The 17,971-nt window shown below is 34.3% G+C and overlaps 1 protein-coding gene across 1 annotated transcript; it reads left to right on the top strand.

Moving 5' to 3' along the window:
* Positions 1–3,135: 3,135 nt before the first annotated feature.
* Positions 3,136–17,906, top strand: LOC125423756 (type I inositol polyphosphate 5-phosphatase 5; the record flags this gene model as incomplete). Its single annotated transcript, XM_060818890.1, is given in 11 exon segments — positions 3,136–3,224; positions 3,368–3,472; positions 3,774–3,922; positions 15,294–15,695; positions 15,698–15,717; positions 16,095–16,285; positions 16,596–16,642; positions 16,645–16,703; positions 17,231–17,378; positions 17,682–17,779; positions 17,781–17,906. Coding segments are annotated over 11 exon segments (1,434 nt in total), but the record flags the coding sequence as incomplete, so codon positions are not given.
* Between the last annotated feature and the right edge of the window lie 65 nt (positions 17,907–17,971).

The raw sequence follows: 17,971 nt of genomic DNA, 5'->3' as shown, positions 1-17,971 counted from the left end.
TTGTACAGAATGTTTAGTTTATTGCAACAGTTTAATATCCAATGGAGCGATGCCAGCTTTACCTTTTTGACTTTTAGCTTACCTGCCTTTTTTTTCGTTTGGTTGTCATGACTCAACAAGAAAACTCACAAGTGGGGTACAACTCTATCTTGTATATACGACGTACCCCTTTCAAATCCTACTGTACCGTATAAAATAAAAAAAAAATTCTAATTGTTTTTTTTTTTCGGGAGAAAATAATTAAAAGGATCAATTAATTATAACAAATTTCTCCTCTCGTTTCATTTTTTTTTAATTTTTTTATGTACGTCCCCTGTATTTATTCACCAACGGAAAACCAATTACATCCTCTGTATTTTAAAAATTACTTATATTCATTTTATAGTATCAATCCTTTTTTTACATGCTTCGCTTCTTTTAGTTAAATTTTGAAATATAATGGTGTAACATGACTTAATTTTTGCATAATGATAAAAATACTTTCAATGTAAAATATGAAAAGTAAAAAATAATTATTCCTTTCCCTTAGAAGTTATTTTATAAATAAATTTAATTGTTAAAAATTACAAAATAATAAACTATTAAATGCCATCTTTTTACCAAAAATAATATTTAGATTTGTTTAGTTTTAATTATTTTTTTAATTTGTATATGTTTATCGTTGAGATCAAAATGTATGCTAGGGCTTCTTATGTGCTGGATTGAGCTTTTGCGGATGGTCCTTTCATGTTACAAAATTAACCTTCTGGATTCTTTGAATAGTGAAACCAAGTTAGGTGTCTTCCAATTTAATGCTGACTTTGAACAAGTAATTAGTCAAAAACCAAAAGAAAATACCATCTAAAAGAATAATGAGCTCTTAAGGAGAATAAATTAACATATAATGGTATATTAAACCCTGCTAGAGTATAAATAGTAAAATATAAACATGAATACTCATCAACATGATTCCATAAATGAAGAAAGATTAGTAGAGATATTGATATAAAGAAAATGGTAGAATTGTGTAATCTACAAGGTAAAAAAATGTATAATCCAACGGGGTTAACAATCGTTTAATCTGGACGACTAAAACAATGTCAGTTTGATGATAAAAGAGTGTATATGAATGAACGAGAATAATACATATGGATGAAAAAAATAGTGTTATCTAGATGAACAAAAATAGTATATATTTATTTACGAGAAATTCTATGGTGCAGAATGGTCTGTGTGCGGACCACACCTAAATCGAGGTTTTTTGAAAAAAAAAAAAAGTGTTGGTTTTTGTTGTGTATGTGTACACAGCGTACACAACAAAGTCGATATTTTTTTTTAAAAAAAAATATTGGCTTAAATATGGTCCGCATGCAGACCAATCCGCACTGTAGAACTACTTATTTATTTACATACAAATGGTTGAAATAAAGATACTCAAACTAAATAATCATCTAAGCATATAACAAGTAAATATAGCATTGCATAAGGAAAAATATGTATAGCCAACTAAAAAAATACATAAAATCTAGCATTCAACCAGCATAAACATAAACTAGTATAATGCATCTAGATATACAAAATCCAAAACAAAATTTATTTTGACCAAACATTCATTTATACGTATGATGAACAATAAAGTATATAACAAAATGAGTATTTATGCACAACAACAAATATTAGAACTCTTAACAACAATATATGCATACCCACATGTTCTTTATACATATAAAATATGATTATAACATGGCATGAATAAAATTCCCATACATCAACATATATGCATATATAAATACTTCCTTCTTTCAAATATAAAGCAAAATTAGAAAAATGTGTATAAAAGGAAGGAAAGCAAATTTTCTGATATATGCATTTATTAGTTAATTAAAACAAGGGAATAATATACCATGATCTTGAACATTAATGAAAGGAGTTCTGCTAGAGGCATGACATCTTTGTCTCAACCCCTTCCTTCCATAGAAATCGACTTCAAGCCCCACATTGATGGAGACTTTGGGTGACAGGACCCATCTCGGAAACCCTCTTAGGATCTCTCGCGTGGTCTCGTCTAGTGAAGTTCCATCGGACAATCTCTAAAGGATATCTAATGGAACTCCATTTAAAACGTGGACAACAAATTACATGCATTAGCAATGATACCTCAATATATATATATATAAATAAAACCACAATAGTATAAAAGTCCACAACTAAAGTTCACAACCAGCATATCGTACTATGGGCTATAACTACACATGTGTATAATATGGTCTCTACTGAGTCCAATAATTAGATCAGAGCATTCTAAGAGTATTTGCAAAGTTTAAAAGTACAAATGAATAATAAATAAATCCAGAAAGATAAGAATGGGTGAAGAAAGATAGATACTGCTACTGTGGTAGAAAGAACGAAATGGTAAGCGGTGCGTGAGGTAGACTGCTACTAACTGTCTAGGTTTAGGGGAACGGTTAAAACAAATAAAACGTAAGATAAAAAATCTCAGTGAGTGGCATAGTATAATAGAAAAATAATAAATTATTTATGTAAAACTTTCTCCTAAGATCTCTTGTTTCACTCGTTTGAAAAGTTTTCAGTTTAAAAATCATTTTATAAAACCCAAACTTGTACCCTAATTCAATATCATAAAATCGATGCTCAAAAGGTATAAAGTGAACGATCATTATAATATTATAAAATATCTTAATCAAGATATAATTATTGAGCATAAAATATTATAAACACAATTTCACAATATAATTTTTGAAAGTACAGTGATAACCACAATATTGGAAAACCATCAATATACTCAGAACATCTATAATGTACCATAAGATGTAACTGATGGGTCAGTTCCAAATTGATCAATCTGTTTGATGGGTAAAGGTCACATACATAGCCTAGAAGAGAGATCGATCATGATATGCCTTCCTTATCTCTTTCTCTTGTATCATTTTTGGTAGTTTACCCACCACAATCTGTTTGATTAACTTGACAGCTATTTGTTTTTCAATGAAAAAGAAATAAAAACAAAAAGAATAAAATTTTTTATTTTGCATTGGCGCTTAGGCCTCATCATTTTGGGAAAAAAAATTAGGACATTGTTAGACTTTATGGCTATGCAAAAAATTCAATGCTTAAATTTTTTTCATCTACTTGTCAAAAAGGGAGAGTAGTTCGGGTATTGAAAGCCTAAAGCTATCCAACTTTGAACAGTCTATGGTGCCTATAACCGAAATCAAAGAATTCCGGTATGAATTATCCTCTTCTTTCTCTCAAATGAAGCTGAGCTTTGTTTTTTGTTTCTCGATCCTAATCACATTATATGGTATCCTGATTTTATTCTGTCTGAAAATTAAAATTTTAAATTAAACTTGAATTGTTGGAATTAAAGAATGTTCGTCGGAACATGGAATGTGAGAGGAAAGACACCGAACATTTACCTCAACCTGGAATATTTCTTACAGGCAGAAGGGTCTTCAGATATGTATATTTTAGGGTATGATATCAATATATAAATACAGAGTCAAAAGACTTCTCATATTTAAATAGTGCTTTTTCAACCCTTCATATATATTTCTGTTTTTGGTAATATCCAACACTTCTTATGTGCTTTACTTTATATGATCAAATCGTACGTCAAATGTATATCAAAATTTATAAAAAGAAGCTAGTTAGAATTAGTGAAGAAGGGAATCATATTAATTGGATAAATTAAAACTCCGAAACTTGTAATCAATGGAGTCAATTTTGCATTATTTAGTGCAACAATATTTCATGTATTTTTTTCTTGTGTTCAAGTTCCTTGAAATCGTTCCATTAAGCTCTGGAAACGTTCTTGTGATTGAAGACAATGAACCGGCAGTGAAATGGCTTGGTCTAATACACCAAGCACTTAACAAACCACATGCTGATTCCATATTTCCAGATTTAGAAAATGCTTCAAAAACATCGAACAACTTTTGTTAATGGAGCTTGAAGAATGCTATTTTCTGGTATATTTTTGTAATGAAAGTGATAATTGCTTGAGAGAAAAGTTAGACGAGGGAAAGAATGTGAGCTCTACTTGTGTATTTCATTCTTCTCAATGTAACAGTAAAAACAAAAATGTTTTTGTGTAACACCCCGTACCAAAAAATATATATGATTAAACAAGTTTGATCAAATTGACTAAATTTGACCAAGTTTGACCAAGTGAACAATATATGGGTTCAAGTTGACTTTTTTAATAGCCAATATTTTTGATTTGATTGAGGTACCATTGTGTAGATCTATTCGATACGAGTTCATAGACTGGCGGCATGCCAAATTCTGAGTTACGGATAAAAAGTTATAGTTCTGTGAAATTTTAAGCATAAGTTTTAAGTCAGTGTCCAAGCCAGTCTCCAATTTTTGTCTGTTAGTGACCCAAGGCTTTATATAAGCCTAGGTAAGTGTGTAAAACAGGAAACAAAGCCCAAAATACCCATTTCTTCCCCAAAACTTGAGAAATTCTCTCCTCAGACTCGTGGCTCCGAACTGGGTGTTTTCGACTCGTTTACCGTCAAATTGGATCACTGCCGTTTTGCCCATTTCCAGCCAACCAACACTTACACACGCCAGCCAACTAGAAAGGTCACTTGAAGGGCAGCTCAGCCTTGAAATTTCACGGCAAGAAGCGGCCGGACGTGCCCAGATCGGGCCGGCGAAGTCCGTGGCGGCTAGCGAGGTGAGTTGCCGGATTTTCTCATTTCTTGGCCGTTTCAGGCCAACCCATACACCTTTTCCACTATTTTTGACCCCTTTGAACTCATTTCCATGGTTATTTTGTTCAGATTCCTCACCGTTTGAAAGATCCGACAATGGGAAGTTTGGCCGATTTTTCAATAGTGTTTTTCAGCCATCGGAGGAAACTTTGGATCAAGGTGAGCATACTGATGAGTTCCTTATCTCTTGGGCCTTCCGTCAATATAAAGTTTGTGAATTTTGGAGGTCGTTTGATAATGTTTCCATTTTTAGATCAATTAGTTAATTTTCGGATAAGTTGAGGACTATGTTTGGACAAAATTAGTCAAATTAGTTAAAATTGGAGTTGAATTAGTGAAATTAGATATTATTAGGACCCATTAGGTGGTTTGATTTTGAAATATTAGGCTTCGGGTGAAAATCCCCAATTTTAGGTACCGGATCCTTAGGACATGCAGTATAGTTGGACTGTCCGGTATCCAATTTATGCAATTTTGTAGTATTGTAAATTATTTTGAGACATTTGGATTATACAAGTGTCTCTGGTTTAGTTGTTTGAGCCTGAGGAATATTTTATTATATTACATGCACTCGAGTTGAGCCTGGAGGCGATCCTGTAGAGGAGTAGGTGTGAGCATCTACAGTACTGTGAGTGGTCATTAGTTTTAAAAATGTTTTGGGTATATAGTATAATATATATATGTGGTTTGAGTATTTTACTTATATCTATCGTTTGATTTGAATGTTCATTCTATGGATGCATGAGGATCTGCTTTTATATATATATGTTATCATTTTATATGATTTTTGTCAATATTTTAAACGTTTGGCAATTCTAATGAGTTCATAAATGAACTTGTGGTATTTAAATATTTTGGTATTTGAATTGAAGTTTTAAATCACTTTGGAAATTAATCGATTTGAGAAGGCATATTGAAAAGCATGTTCAAATATTTTATAAATTTTTAGATGCTTAAAATCAGTTTATGGTAAATATATTTCACTGTGGTATTTTCTTATTTTACTAAGAAATCATGATTTGAAGTTTTTTTTTTTTTGAAATATTTAGACAAGCGATTAAGCGTGAATATTAAATTATGATTTATGATATGATAAGATACTGTATTGGTTATTTTAAATTGATGTACCGTATAGTAACAGAGTTTGGATTAGTATTATATTATAGCGCGCTGGATTTACCACGTTGTCGTGAGGTTGGTTTCATCCAACGGTTATCTATTATTACCACGGACTGTGAGATCAGGTTTATCCGACGGTTTATTATTATTATTACCACGGTGCCGTGAGGTTGGTTTCATCCAACGATTATCTATTATTACCACGGACTATGAGGTCAGATTTATCTGACAGTTTATTATTATTACCACGGTGCCGTGAGGTTGGTACCATCCAACGGTTTATTATTGCCACGGACCGTGAGGTTGGGTATGTCCCGACGGTTATTTATTATTTCCACAACACCGTTCATATATTGAGGGTCGTGAGGTGGGTGTATCCCAAGGTTTATAGATTGGTACATCGTATAGTAAATTGTATATGTTTGTATATATTGTTGATTTACAAATATTGTGGTGATTTATGCATTTTCATATTTATTTTGGTGAAACTGTATTTATTATATTTTATGCTCAAATGTTTATATCTTGATTTGAGACATTTCATAATATTACAATGATCGTTCATTCATACTTTTGAGCATCGGTTTTTATAATATTAATTGGGGTACAAGTTTGGGTTTTGTGAAATGATTTTTAAACGGGAAACTTTTCAAACGAGTGGAACGAGAGGTCTTGAGAGAAAGATTTTTCAGAAATAAATCATTATTTTTCTATTATACTATGCCACTCACTTAGATTTCTTTATCTCACATTTTATTGTTTTAAATTCGTTCCCCTAGGCCCAGGCAGCTAGTAGAAGACTACCTCGCGCACAGCTTATTGTTTTCTTCCTTCCACGACAACAGCCGTATTTATCTTTCCTTTATCTACTGTTATCTTCTAGATTTATTTATTACTTATTTGTACTCCTAGACTTCGTTGATACTCTTAGAATGCTCTGATTTTAGATATGAGACTCAATAGAGACCATGGTACTTATGCGTGTAGTTATGGCCTGTAGTACAGTAGGCTGGTTGTAGACTTTATGCTGTTGTGGATTTATTTATTTATTTATTTTTATATACATATTGAGGTATTATTGTTATCGCTTGTGTTTGTTGTCCACGTTTTAAGATGAGGTTCCATTGGATATTCTCTAGGGATTGTCCAGTGGGACTTCACTAGGCGAGACCACCCGGGGAATCCTAGGAAGGTTCCCGGGGCAGGTCCTGTTATTTTGCTTACATCATAAATGTAATGATTACACTTTGTTATAAAAGCATAAATCTGTATTTTCTCTCTCTCATACTTTCATGCACTCACACTCTCATTCTTCTAGTTTGTTCTATAACACATGGCATATGAGCTACTGTGAAATACACCTGTATAGCCTCATTTTGTCCACATTTGCCTTATCCTCCATGTGAGCACAACAGGTTATATTCCAACACTCCCCTGTAACCTCTATGCTGAAACAACTCCAAGCTTTTCCCTCAGATAATTGAATCTGTCCCTTGGTAATGATTTGTTAAAGATATCTGCAATTTGTTCTTTGGGAGCACAATATGTCAAATCTACAATTCCATCCTGCAAGGCCTCTTTAATGAAGTGGTATCTCCTGTCAATGTGCTTGGTTTTCTGGTGGAAGACTAGATTCCTAGTGATGGCAATGACTGAGGTATTATCATAGTGTAGAGATGTAGCTTCCACTTGCATTTCACCAAAATCCTCTAACACAAACCGAAGTCACATTGCCTGTAACACCCCGTCCCAAAGTACAATGGAAATTTTTCAATTTTGACCTAGGTTGACCGTTGACTTTGACCATTGACCAAGTGGTCAAAAGTTGACTTTTTGACTTGGATGGAATTCTAGGTTGATTGAGGTACCGTTACAAAGTACGCGTTGGCACGAGTTCGTAGACTAATAGCACGTTGAAAACGTAGCTACGGTTTGAAAGTTATGAGTAAAACAAGATTGGGGCCCAAACTGTCCAAGGGTGCCGGAGTTAACTTTTTATTCATACAAAGTTGAGCTTTAACTCATGCATGGTTGTGGAGTACTAGTCGATACGAGTCTGTAGACTAGCGGCATGTCCGATTTGGACATGTGGTTTGAAAGTTACGGACCTGTAGAGTTTTTCAAATACAGTATTATTTTAATATTATTTTTAAACGTGTAACAATGTGCCACGTGTGACTTAATAAAGGGTACCATGTGTCACAATGATGAGATGCCACATGTCAACTATGGTTAAATACCATATTATTTTATTATTATTTAATTATTTCTTTTATTTTCTTTTTATTTCTTTTTCTTTTCTTTTTTCTTTTTTTTCTTTTCCCCCACGGGGGAAAACAACCCCCCCCCCCCCCCCCCCCCGAAGCCTTCTTCTTTCTTCTTTTTCTTCCTTCTTCTTCTTCCTTTCCCTTCCTTTCTCCCCCTTGGGTTCTTGTCGTTTTTTTTTTTAATTCAGGCCACCACCTTGCTACACGCGCTGTTCAGAGAGGAGCGCAGGACGGAGGCGAGCTCGGCCGCAAAATTTTATAGCCACCAGTCGCTGGACGAGCCCAGATCGAGTCGGAGAAACCCGACGGCCGGAAATTTTCTCTCTCCTATTTTCTTGTGTTTTCCGGTCAACCCAGCTCGACCCATACCTCTATCCTACCATTTTCGACCCCTCTAAGTCCATTTCCTTGATTAGATTGCCCAAAACCCCCACCATTTGAGAGATTTCTCAAGATGAAATTCGGCCGGTACTTCCCGGGCAAATTTTGACCACCACTGGCTGAATTGGGATCAATGGAGGTCGGTAATGCGATCCTCGTTCCATAAGCTTCGTTTCGGTATATTACTCGTCAATTTTGGTTAACGCTTGTGTTTAACCCCCTGGGTACCGGGTATTATTTATCCGAATAAAATATTATTTTATTTGACTGTGTGTGAATTGTTGTTCTGGGAGCACGTGTGTGTCGTGGAATTAATCCCATGGAGGATCTTAGGTTAATTGCGTGCTCCAGGTGAGTGACCCACCTTCAAATTAATTTTGGGAATTAAATTTGTGAATATTTTGTGTGAATTGAATATTTGAAATTGATATTTTATGTGCCAAATATTTAGTGGATTTATATGTGGAAATTTGATGCCCAATTGAGTGAATCAAAATATTTATATATTAAGAAATATTTTGATTTAAAGAATTTTATGAAATTGAAATTGAAATTATTAATTATCAAATTAATTTGTTGAAATATTTCATAATTGAATATTCAAAAATATGTTTATGTGTTCAATATTATGAGAATTTCTATTTAGAATTGTATTGCCAATTTATAATATTTTTAATATATATTTTGGTGCCAAAAGAATACATTTGGGAATTTAAAGAAATTGTGGTTTTGATTTATTTTAATTATTGCTATGGTTATTATTCAGTTATTGTGCACAATTATATGAATTAAGTATATATGGAATTTATATGGTATTCATATTTTTGATTCAAATTGGTTTTTGAATATTTGAGAAAGAAATATTGATTCAATTTATTATGTTTCAAAAATATTTATGCTGGAAATATTAATGGCTTGACCTTATGCCATTGGAAAATTTGGATATTCAAATTGATGGATTCGAACTTGATGAATTTATGTTGATGATTTATAAAGGAATTGTGGAAAATGTACGGGTTTAATTTGATGGGATAAACCCGATGATATTTATGGAATTTTGAGATTTTGAGATGTATTGATTTATGATTTTTAGATACACCATACACGTACTGGTGTTCTGTGTATATGGATGTGATTAGTGCGCACATGGATGTGATTAGCGCACAGGTGGGTGTGAGTAGCACGCAGGTGATTTATGGGATTGTCCTGTGTTTGCCATCGGATGAGGGTAGGCCGCCCCTCCATGGCCGGGACGCCTGTTTGCAGCGGCGCGGTGGGACCCCACGCGATCGTATGCCGGTTTCTCTCTTTAACCTCCTAGCTGGCGTATCTCGGGACGCTGGGTACTATTGGCGCCACTGGTATATAGTGGGTGCATCAAGTGATTTTCAGAACTTGGATTTCAAAATAAATATTTTGAAATTGTATTTAAATTAAGAATATATTTAATGTTGTTTTTATTATTTATTTCAAATGGAGGTTTTAAATTGACTTAAATTTTCCTTTGCTTAATTCTTCAATAAATTGATTTATTTTAATTAAACAATTATTTCATGAATTGTTGTAATGTGAGTTTTATTAATATTTCGGTATTAATTATTATGACATGGATTAATTATTTAGCAACTGTTATAAGTTATTTTATTTCAATTTATTCATTATAAATTTTGGATGCTTGATTTATTATATTTTATTTGATATTTAGTTAACTAATTGATTCCTTGGTTTTCGGGGAATACAAATAACGGGTTTTGCGAAAATGTTTTAAAAGGGGAACTTTTCCGACTGAGTGAATTGTAAGGGTTTTGAGAGAAAATATCATTTTCAATTAATTATTATTTATTTACTTATTTATTCCTAATAAATTAAATGTGCCATAAGTATTGTTGTTTTATAATTGTACAGTAGATAGGGTCACTCACTGAGATGATTAGCATCTCATATTCTTAAATTCCGTTCCCCTAGGTTCAAGGATTGGGAGACGTTGATCGTCCGGAGCAAGCTCGACGTTTCAGTTCATTGCCGAAAATCCAAGAAGCATTTCTTCCCTTTTTCCTCTCCATTTTGTATTGCTTCCTTATCTGACATTGTATTAATTCCACATTTATTTTTATAATGCTCTGTATACTGTATTGGACATTTAATTGTTAATTATGCACTGATTTCCTGTTATTCATTTGGAGTGCTGCAAATTTGTGGAATTAAATTGTAGTAATGTGGGAGGAATAAGGGAATGTATATAGAAGTGTGTTTTCAGTGCAGGAAATTTGTGGTAAGTCTAACCCTTAGGGGAGGTTCTGCCGGATTTTCCATTGGAAGGTCCGGTAGGATTTCCCTGGGATCAGAGCTTGTCTAGGGTTCCGGTGAGAAATTTTGGACGGGTCCTGACATTGCCTGTGCAGTTGCTTCTGAGGCACTTATGTATTCTGCCTCAGCTATAGAAAGTGCTACATAGTTTTGTTTAATTGAGGCCCATGAGAACACACCACTTCCAAAACTAAAAGCATATCCAGATGTGCTTTTCATGTCATCCACAGGTCCACTCCAATCACTGTCACAATATCCCACTAACATAATTTGTTTTCCCTTGACATATTCTATTCCATAGTCTAAGGTACCTTTGACATACCTTAGTACTCTCTTTGCTGTACCAAGATGCTTTTTTGTGGGACAATGCATGAATCTTGCTAGAAAACTTGCAGCAAACATGATATCTGGTATTGTAGTTGTAAGGTATAGAAGACTTCCCTCAATTTTTTGATACACCTCTTCATCTGCAGCTCCACTTCCATCTTCTTTGCTAAGTTTCTCATTTGCAACCAATGGTGTGAGAACTGGATTGCAATCTGTTAAGCCAAACTTGTTTAGCAATGTGGAAGCATATTTCTTCCGGTGCATGAAAATGCTAGAACTTGTTTGTATTACCCCCATACCAAGAATTACCCCCATACCAAGAAAATGATGTAGCAATCCTAAATTTGTCATTTCATACCTTTTCATCATATCTTCTTTAAACCAATGTAGCATTTCATCATCATTCCCTGTATACACTATGTCATCAACATATATGGCTACAATGAGTATTCCTTTTTCTCCTCTGGTTTTTGTATAAAGAGTGGCCTCACTTTGACTCTTTTGAAAACCTCCCTCACTGAAATATGCATCAATCTCACTATACCAGGCTCGAGGAGCCTGTTTCGATCCATATAATACCTTATGCAGTTTATACACTTTATCCTTATGCCCTTCAATGATAAAACCATCTGGTTGTTCTACATAGACCTCCTCTTGCAGCACACCATTTAAAAAGGCTGATTTAACATCAAGCTGGTACAATTTCCAGCTTTTGTGAGCTGCTAGAACAATCAAGGGCCTAATAGTGTCGAGTTTTGCAATAGGGTCACAGGTCTCATTAAAATCCACTCTTGGTTTCTGTGCATACCCTTTAGCCACTAACCTTGCTTTGTTCTTCTAAATTGAGCCATCTAGATTGAGTTTTGTCTTGTATACCCATTTGACACCAATTACAGGCTTATCTGCTGGTCTATTCACCAACTCCTGAGTTTTTTTTTCTCAATCATTTTCAACTCATCTGTCATTGCATTGATCTAGGACTGATCTTGTGCTGCCTCATTGTAGTCTTTAGGTTCAATGATGCAATTATTGCATTTTGCTAAAATATCAATCAAACTCCTCCATTTTACTGGTGTATGATCAAATTCAGCATGCCACTAGTTTCAGTGTATGTAGAATCCATACCTATACTCCTATGTGTATTCGAAATGTTCTTGTTGCTGCTTGTAGCCTCTCTTGAATTAAGCACACCTGGTGCTGACTTTTCTGGTGTATGGTAAGCTTCTTCGAATATTGAATTCACTTCTTCTAAGGCTTTACAAACATCCTTGGTTACTGAAATTAACCTTCCACCATCATTTATCTCATCTTTCTTCCAATCCCATGAATGTTCTTCATCAAATACAACATCCCTTGATAAAATCAATCTTTTAGCTATAGGGTCAAATACCCTATACCCCTTCTCACAGGTTCCATAGCCAACAAAGATTCCTTTTACACTTTTGGAATCCAACTTTTGCCTTTTCTCAACTAGTACATGAACATAATAAAGGGATCCAAAAATTTTCAAATGTGCTACACTAGGTTTTTTTCCACTATAAGCTTTAAAAGGAGTTACACCATTCAAAGCTTTAGTAGGGCACCTATTTAACAGATACACAGCTGTATGAACAGCTTCTCCCCACAGATAATAGGGCATTTGTTTATCATGTAGCATGGCCTTGACCATTTCCACAACCACTCGATTCTTCCTTTCAACCACCCCATTCTGTTAAGAAGTGTAGGCCACTATCATTTGCCTTTGAATTCCCTCAAATTCACAGAATTTTTTAAACTTAGCAGATAGAAATTCTCCTCCTCTATCACTCCTTAAACATTTAATTTTCAAACTACTTTGCAGCTCAACCATTGCTTTGAATTTCTTAAAACAGATAAAGGCTTCAGATTTGTTTCTTAGAAAGTACACCCAAACCATGTGTGTACAATCATCTACAAATAGCATAAAATACTTGTTTCTAGCAAGTGTTTCTGTCTGCATTGGGCCACACAAATCAGTATGAACTAGTTGTAGTGGCTGATTTGCTCTCCATGCACCATTCTTTTGGAAAACTTCTCTATGCTGCTTTCCAAATTGACAACCTTCACAAACTTTCATCATTTCTCCAAGTTTTGGTAATCCCAAAACCATATCCTTCTTCTTTGGTTTGAGCAAAGCATTCAAATGAAGACGTCCCATTCTTTTGTGTCAGGTTTCCACACTAAATTTAGCTTGAACTCTTAATGCAATCTGCTGACTCGATGTCATAGTCAGTGGATAGCATCGATTTGTCTTTACTTTGACTTTCACAACCAGATTTTCCAATGTAGGTCCATCATACACATGGCACATTCTTCCACCAAATATCAGATAATAACCATGCTCATTCATTTGACCAACACTCAACAGATTTTCTTTCAAACCAGGTAGATACAGTACCTCTATGATATGTCTTTTTCCCTTGTCAGTGTCAATCACAAATGTACCTTCCCCAGCTATGTTCTCTAGTGTTCCATTAGGCATTTGAGCCCTTCCAAACAAACTTCTCTTAACATCAACAAATATATTAATATTTCCTATCATGTGGTTACTATAGCCACTGTCTATGTACCATTCACTGCTTTTGCTTGAGCCACCAATCTCACTAGCTGCATAGAACATATTCCCTGTCAATTCCATTGGATTTGTACAATTGGCTGTACATTCCTTCCACTTGTACATTCTCTTGCCCAATGTCCAAACCTATCACAATTATAGCATTTTGTCTTGCCTTTAAACTAAATTCCCCAAAATGGTATTTACCACAGGTTTTACATTGTGGTTTTGAATTGTTTTGACTACCTCCAACTTGCCATCTATTCCCCCCTTGAACAGTGTTTGCAACATGTGTGTTGTAATTTGAGTTCCATGAAACCTTTGCTGAAATTTCTGTTTAGGTTCCCATTACTTCTCTTTTGAAGACCATGACCTTTGAAACTTAGCTATATTAGCTTGTGTTACTCCTTTGTTCTGTACTTTGGAATTCACAGACAATGTAGAGAATGCTTTCTCTGTGGAATCAGTAACTTGCAGGTCAAGTCTCTGCTCTTGACTCCTCAAAATTGCAATTACTTCTTAAAATTTCACCGATATCAAGTCCTTAGTATTTTCTATCACCAGACAGATAGGTTCATATGCTTCTGTCAAGCTGTTTAATACCTTTTGAACCATTCTCTCATTTGATAGTGTCTTTCCAAATGTTTTCATCTGGTTTATTGGGTCATTTAGTCTTGTAAGGTAATTAGACAGTGTTTCATCATCCTTCATTTTGGTGTATTCGAATTCTCTCCTTAAACTTTGCAATTTCATAGATCTTACCTGATTTCCACCATGGAATTCTTTGTACAAGAGCTCTTAAGCTTTTTTTAAGGTCTCTGCATTTGCTATCCTCGGGAAAATTTGATCAGTAACAGCACCTTGAATAATTCCCAAAGCTTTGGCATCCTTCATGTAAAACTCCATCATATGTTCATCATCTTCCATTGCTGAGCTTCCTTCAGCCTCTTCAATCTTCCCCTTCAGCTTCCCAGCAGAAACTGGAATTCCTTTCTCCACGAATTTCCAAAGCCCAAAGGATTTGAAAATAGTGACCATCTTGATTCTCCAGAACTTATAGTTCTCATCTGAGAATATTGGAGCCCTTACTTCAGATCTAGCCATTGATGATTCAGATCTAAAATTCTAGCCTATACTTTTCAATCGAGCTCAGATTTTCTCGAGCTCTGTTTCTTTTTTTTTTTTCTTTTTTTAAACACAATGTTTACTCCCAACTTAGATTCAACAAGCTCTGATACCATGTTAATGGAGCTTGAAGAATGCTATTTTCTAGTATATTTTTGTAATGAAAGTGATAATTGCTTGAGAGTAAAGTTAGAGGAGGGAAAGAATGTGAGCTCTACTTGTGTATTTCATTCTTCTCAATGTAACAGTAACAACATAAATATTTTTGCTTACATCACAAATGTAATGATTACAATTTGTTATAAAAGCATAAATCTATATTTTCTATCTCTCACACGTTCACGCACTCACACTCTCATTCTTCTAGTTTGTTCTATAACATCTGGCATATGAGCCACTGTTTCTGTATAGCTTCATTTTGTCCACATTTGCCTTATCCTCCATGTCAGCACAACAGGTTATATTCCAACAACTTTTCCAAGAACTTGAAATCACCGGGAAGTACTCTCCCTTTCTTCAAGAAGCCATCACTGAAAGTACTAAGCAGGAGTTTGAGAGCAAATACTACACTTCTCAAATCTTGCAACTGCCATGTGGAATTGCTATCCCACGACAAGAGAAGGCTGAGGAAGCTTATTGATCCTGGAAGTAAATTGGATTTGGATTCTGATGATCAGTACGAACAAGCTCCAAAGTATGAAAGTGTAGATGAATTCCTTAGGGTTGCAGATATACCTTCTTCACGTCCTTCAACCAGCCAGATGAATTACCTACTCATAGCGAGCAAACAGATGGTGGGCATTTTCATGTTACTTTGGACTCGAAAAGAGTTGGTTCCTCACATTGCTCATCTTAGAATCTCTTCAATTGGAAGAGGAATAATGGTTGCCTCGGAAACAAGGTAAAGTTAAAGGCCATACCCAAATGGTTGAAAATTTAAAGAATCGGGATTATCTTCTTGTTTTTCTTCGCCCTTGTTTATGCTTGGCTTTTAATCTCTCAACAGTGGATTGTGAATTTAATGATTAAGATTACACCATTTCATCAACATAAAAATTGAAAAGATAAAATAAATTCAATTTAAATATGTGTTGAAATATATTTCAATTGTTAAAAAAATCAAGCATTAAAAATAAAAAACAAAAAAAAAAATCAAGCAGAAGATCTAATTTATTGCTATGGTAAACAATGATACCGAAAACCAGTTGTCTTTTTTTTTTTTTTTTTTTTTTTTTTTGGGGGTGATTAATATGATGACGAGGAGATTCGTAAATGCAGGGATGCATATCCATAAGCATGTCATTGCACCAAACAAGCTTGTGCTTCGTTTGTAGTCACTTGGCTTCTGGAGAGAAAGAGGGTGATGAGCTTAAGAGAAACGCAGATGTAGCCGAGATATTTAAAGGCACACAATTCCAAAAGATTTGCAAAACACCATGTCGTGCCCCTGAAAGAATAGTTGATCACGAGTACGTGTGCTTCTTTAAATAAAAACTTCTTTTTTATGTAACTGGTACATGGTAATGTGGTATTCCTTTCATTTAGTTAACGATATGTGGTGTGGTTTATTTCTATTTTTGCCATTTAGGAGTTTAGTATTAAATAAATTACATGTCAAATATTAAATGCAACGTGATACCACTTAAATAATATATCTGTTACATAAAATATACCTTTCTGCATTTTTCACGGTTTCAATTTATGTATAATGAATAAAAATAATTTATGTATAATGAATAAAAATAATATGATCTTTTTTCTACTTTTTGAATACTGTAGCCGTGTAATTTGGCTTGGAGATTTGAATTATCGAGGGTCTTTGAGCTATAGGAAACAAGGGGCTTTTTGGAGGAGAACGACTGGGATACTCTCTTAGAGAAAGATGAGGTTAGTTGCTTTGATAATCCTATTTAGCTAAAAGTCTTACACTCCCACTTTGTCATTGGAAACGTTTTGAAAATTTAGTTGCTGTCTGTTTAATCATCATTATTTTAGGTTTGATTTTGGAAGCAACCACCCTGAAGTAAGGTCAACGTTTATCTTAGACTTTGCATAAATGAATGAGATTTTCCTTCTTTTTTTTTTTTTTTAATCCATTATTATATGTTATTTGAGTGGTAGGAGATAATGTTGTAGATCACGTTTGTCACGTCTTGAATTAAAACAGGTAATATTGCCATCTATATATCTATCTATCTATATATATATATATATATGAACAATATTCCAAGTGTTTGAAATTATATCCCTAGAAGTAGGAGCAATAATATATAAGCTTGCTATCTTGATGGTGACCTCATGCTTTCTTTCAGTGTCAGTGGTAAACTTTCAAAGCAGTTTTAACAACCAGTCGTTGTTTTTTATTGCTTTTTTTACATCACTTGGCTTGACTAATTCCTGATAAGTTAATACAGTTCAATATGGAGCGAGAAGCAGGGAGAGTATTCAAAGGGTTTAATGAGGGAAGGATTTTGTTTGCGCCGACCAACAAATACACTCATAACTCCGACTCTTATGCTGGCGAAATCGTCGAATCCAAGAAGAAACACCGAACCCCTGCGTGATATACACAGAACATATATTATTTTGTTTTTTTAATATTATGTAACCCATATATTTGTAAAGCGAGTCAGTCTTTTAATCATCAAGGATCGTTGATTTGAGCTAAATCAGGACGCCTATGTGTCAAATGTTTTTGAAAAAAAGATTAGTAATTGTTATTTAGATTTAAATATAAAAACACAGACGGAGTATGTTAAACCCTTAACACTTGTTACGTAAACATATAATTTAATAAAGTGGCCAGATCTTTTGACTTGATAATTCTTGTATATATATAATTTATATGTTTTGAAATGATTTACAGGTGTGATAGGATATTATGGCGCGGAAATGGAATTGAACAATTATCATATATTCGTGGGGAATCAAGATTCTCTGATCACAGACCAGTTTGTGGAATATTTTTCAGTGGATGTAGAAGTAAGGAGCAAAAACAACAGGTTTAGAAAAGGCTTTTCGTGTGCTTCGCCAAGAGTATTGGAATACGATGACTGCATACCCCAGAGACATAGTTTATATGAGTTTTAATCCATCAAAAAACCTCAAGGAATTGTATATTATATTGGGGACTTGGGGAAGACTTTTTTCCTCCC

The sequence above is a fragment of the Ziziphus jujuba genome, chromosome 7, assembly GCF_031755915.1.
Source record: "Ziziphus jujuba cultivar Dongzao chromosome 7, ASM3175591v1".
Taxonomy (NCBI): domain Eukaryota; kingdom Viridiplantae; phylum Streptophyta; class Magnoliopsida; order Rosales; family Rhamnaceae; genus Ziziphus; species Ziziphus jujuba.
The sequence above is the reverse complement of the archived record's forward strand: the minus strand, read 5'-3'. Positions and strand labels throughout refer to the sequence as shown.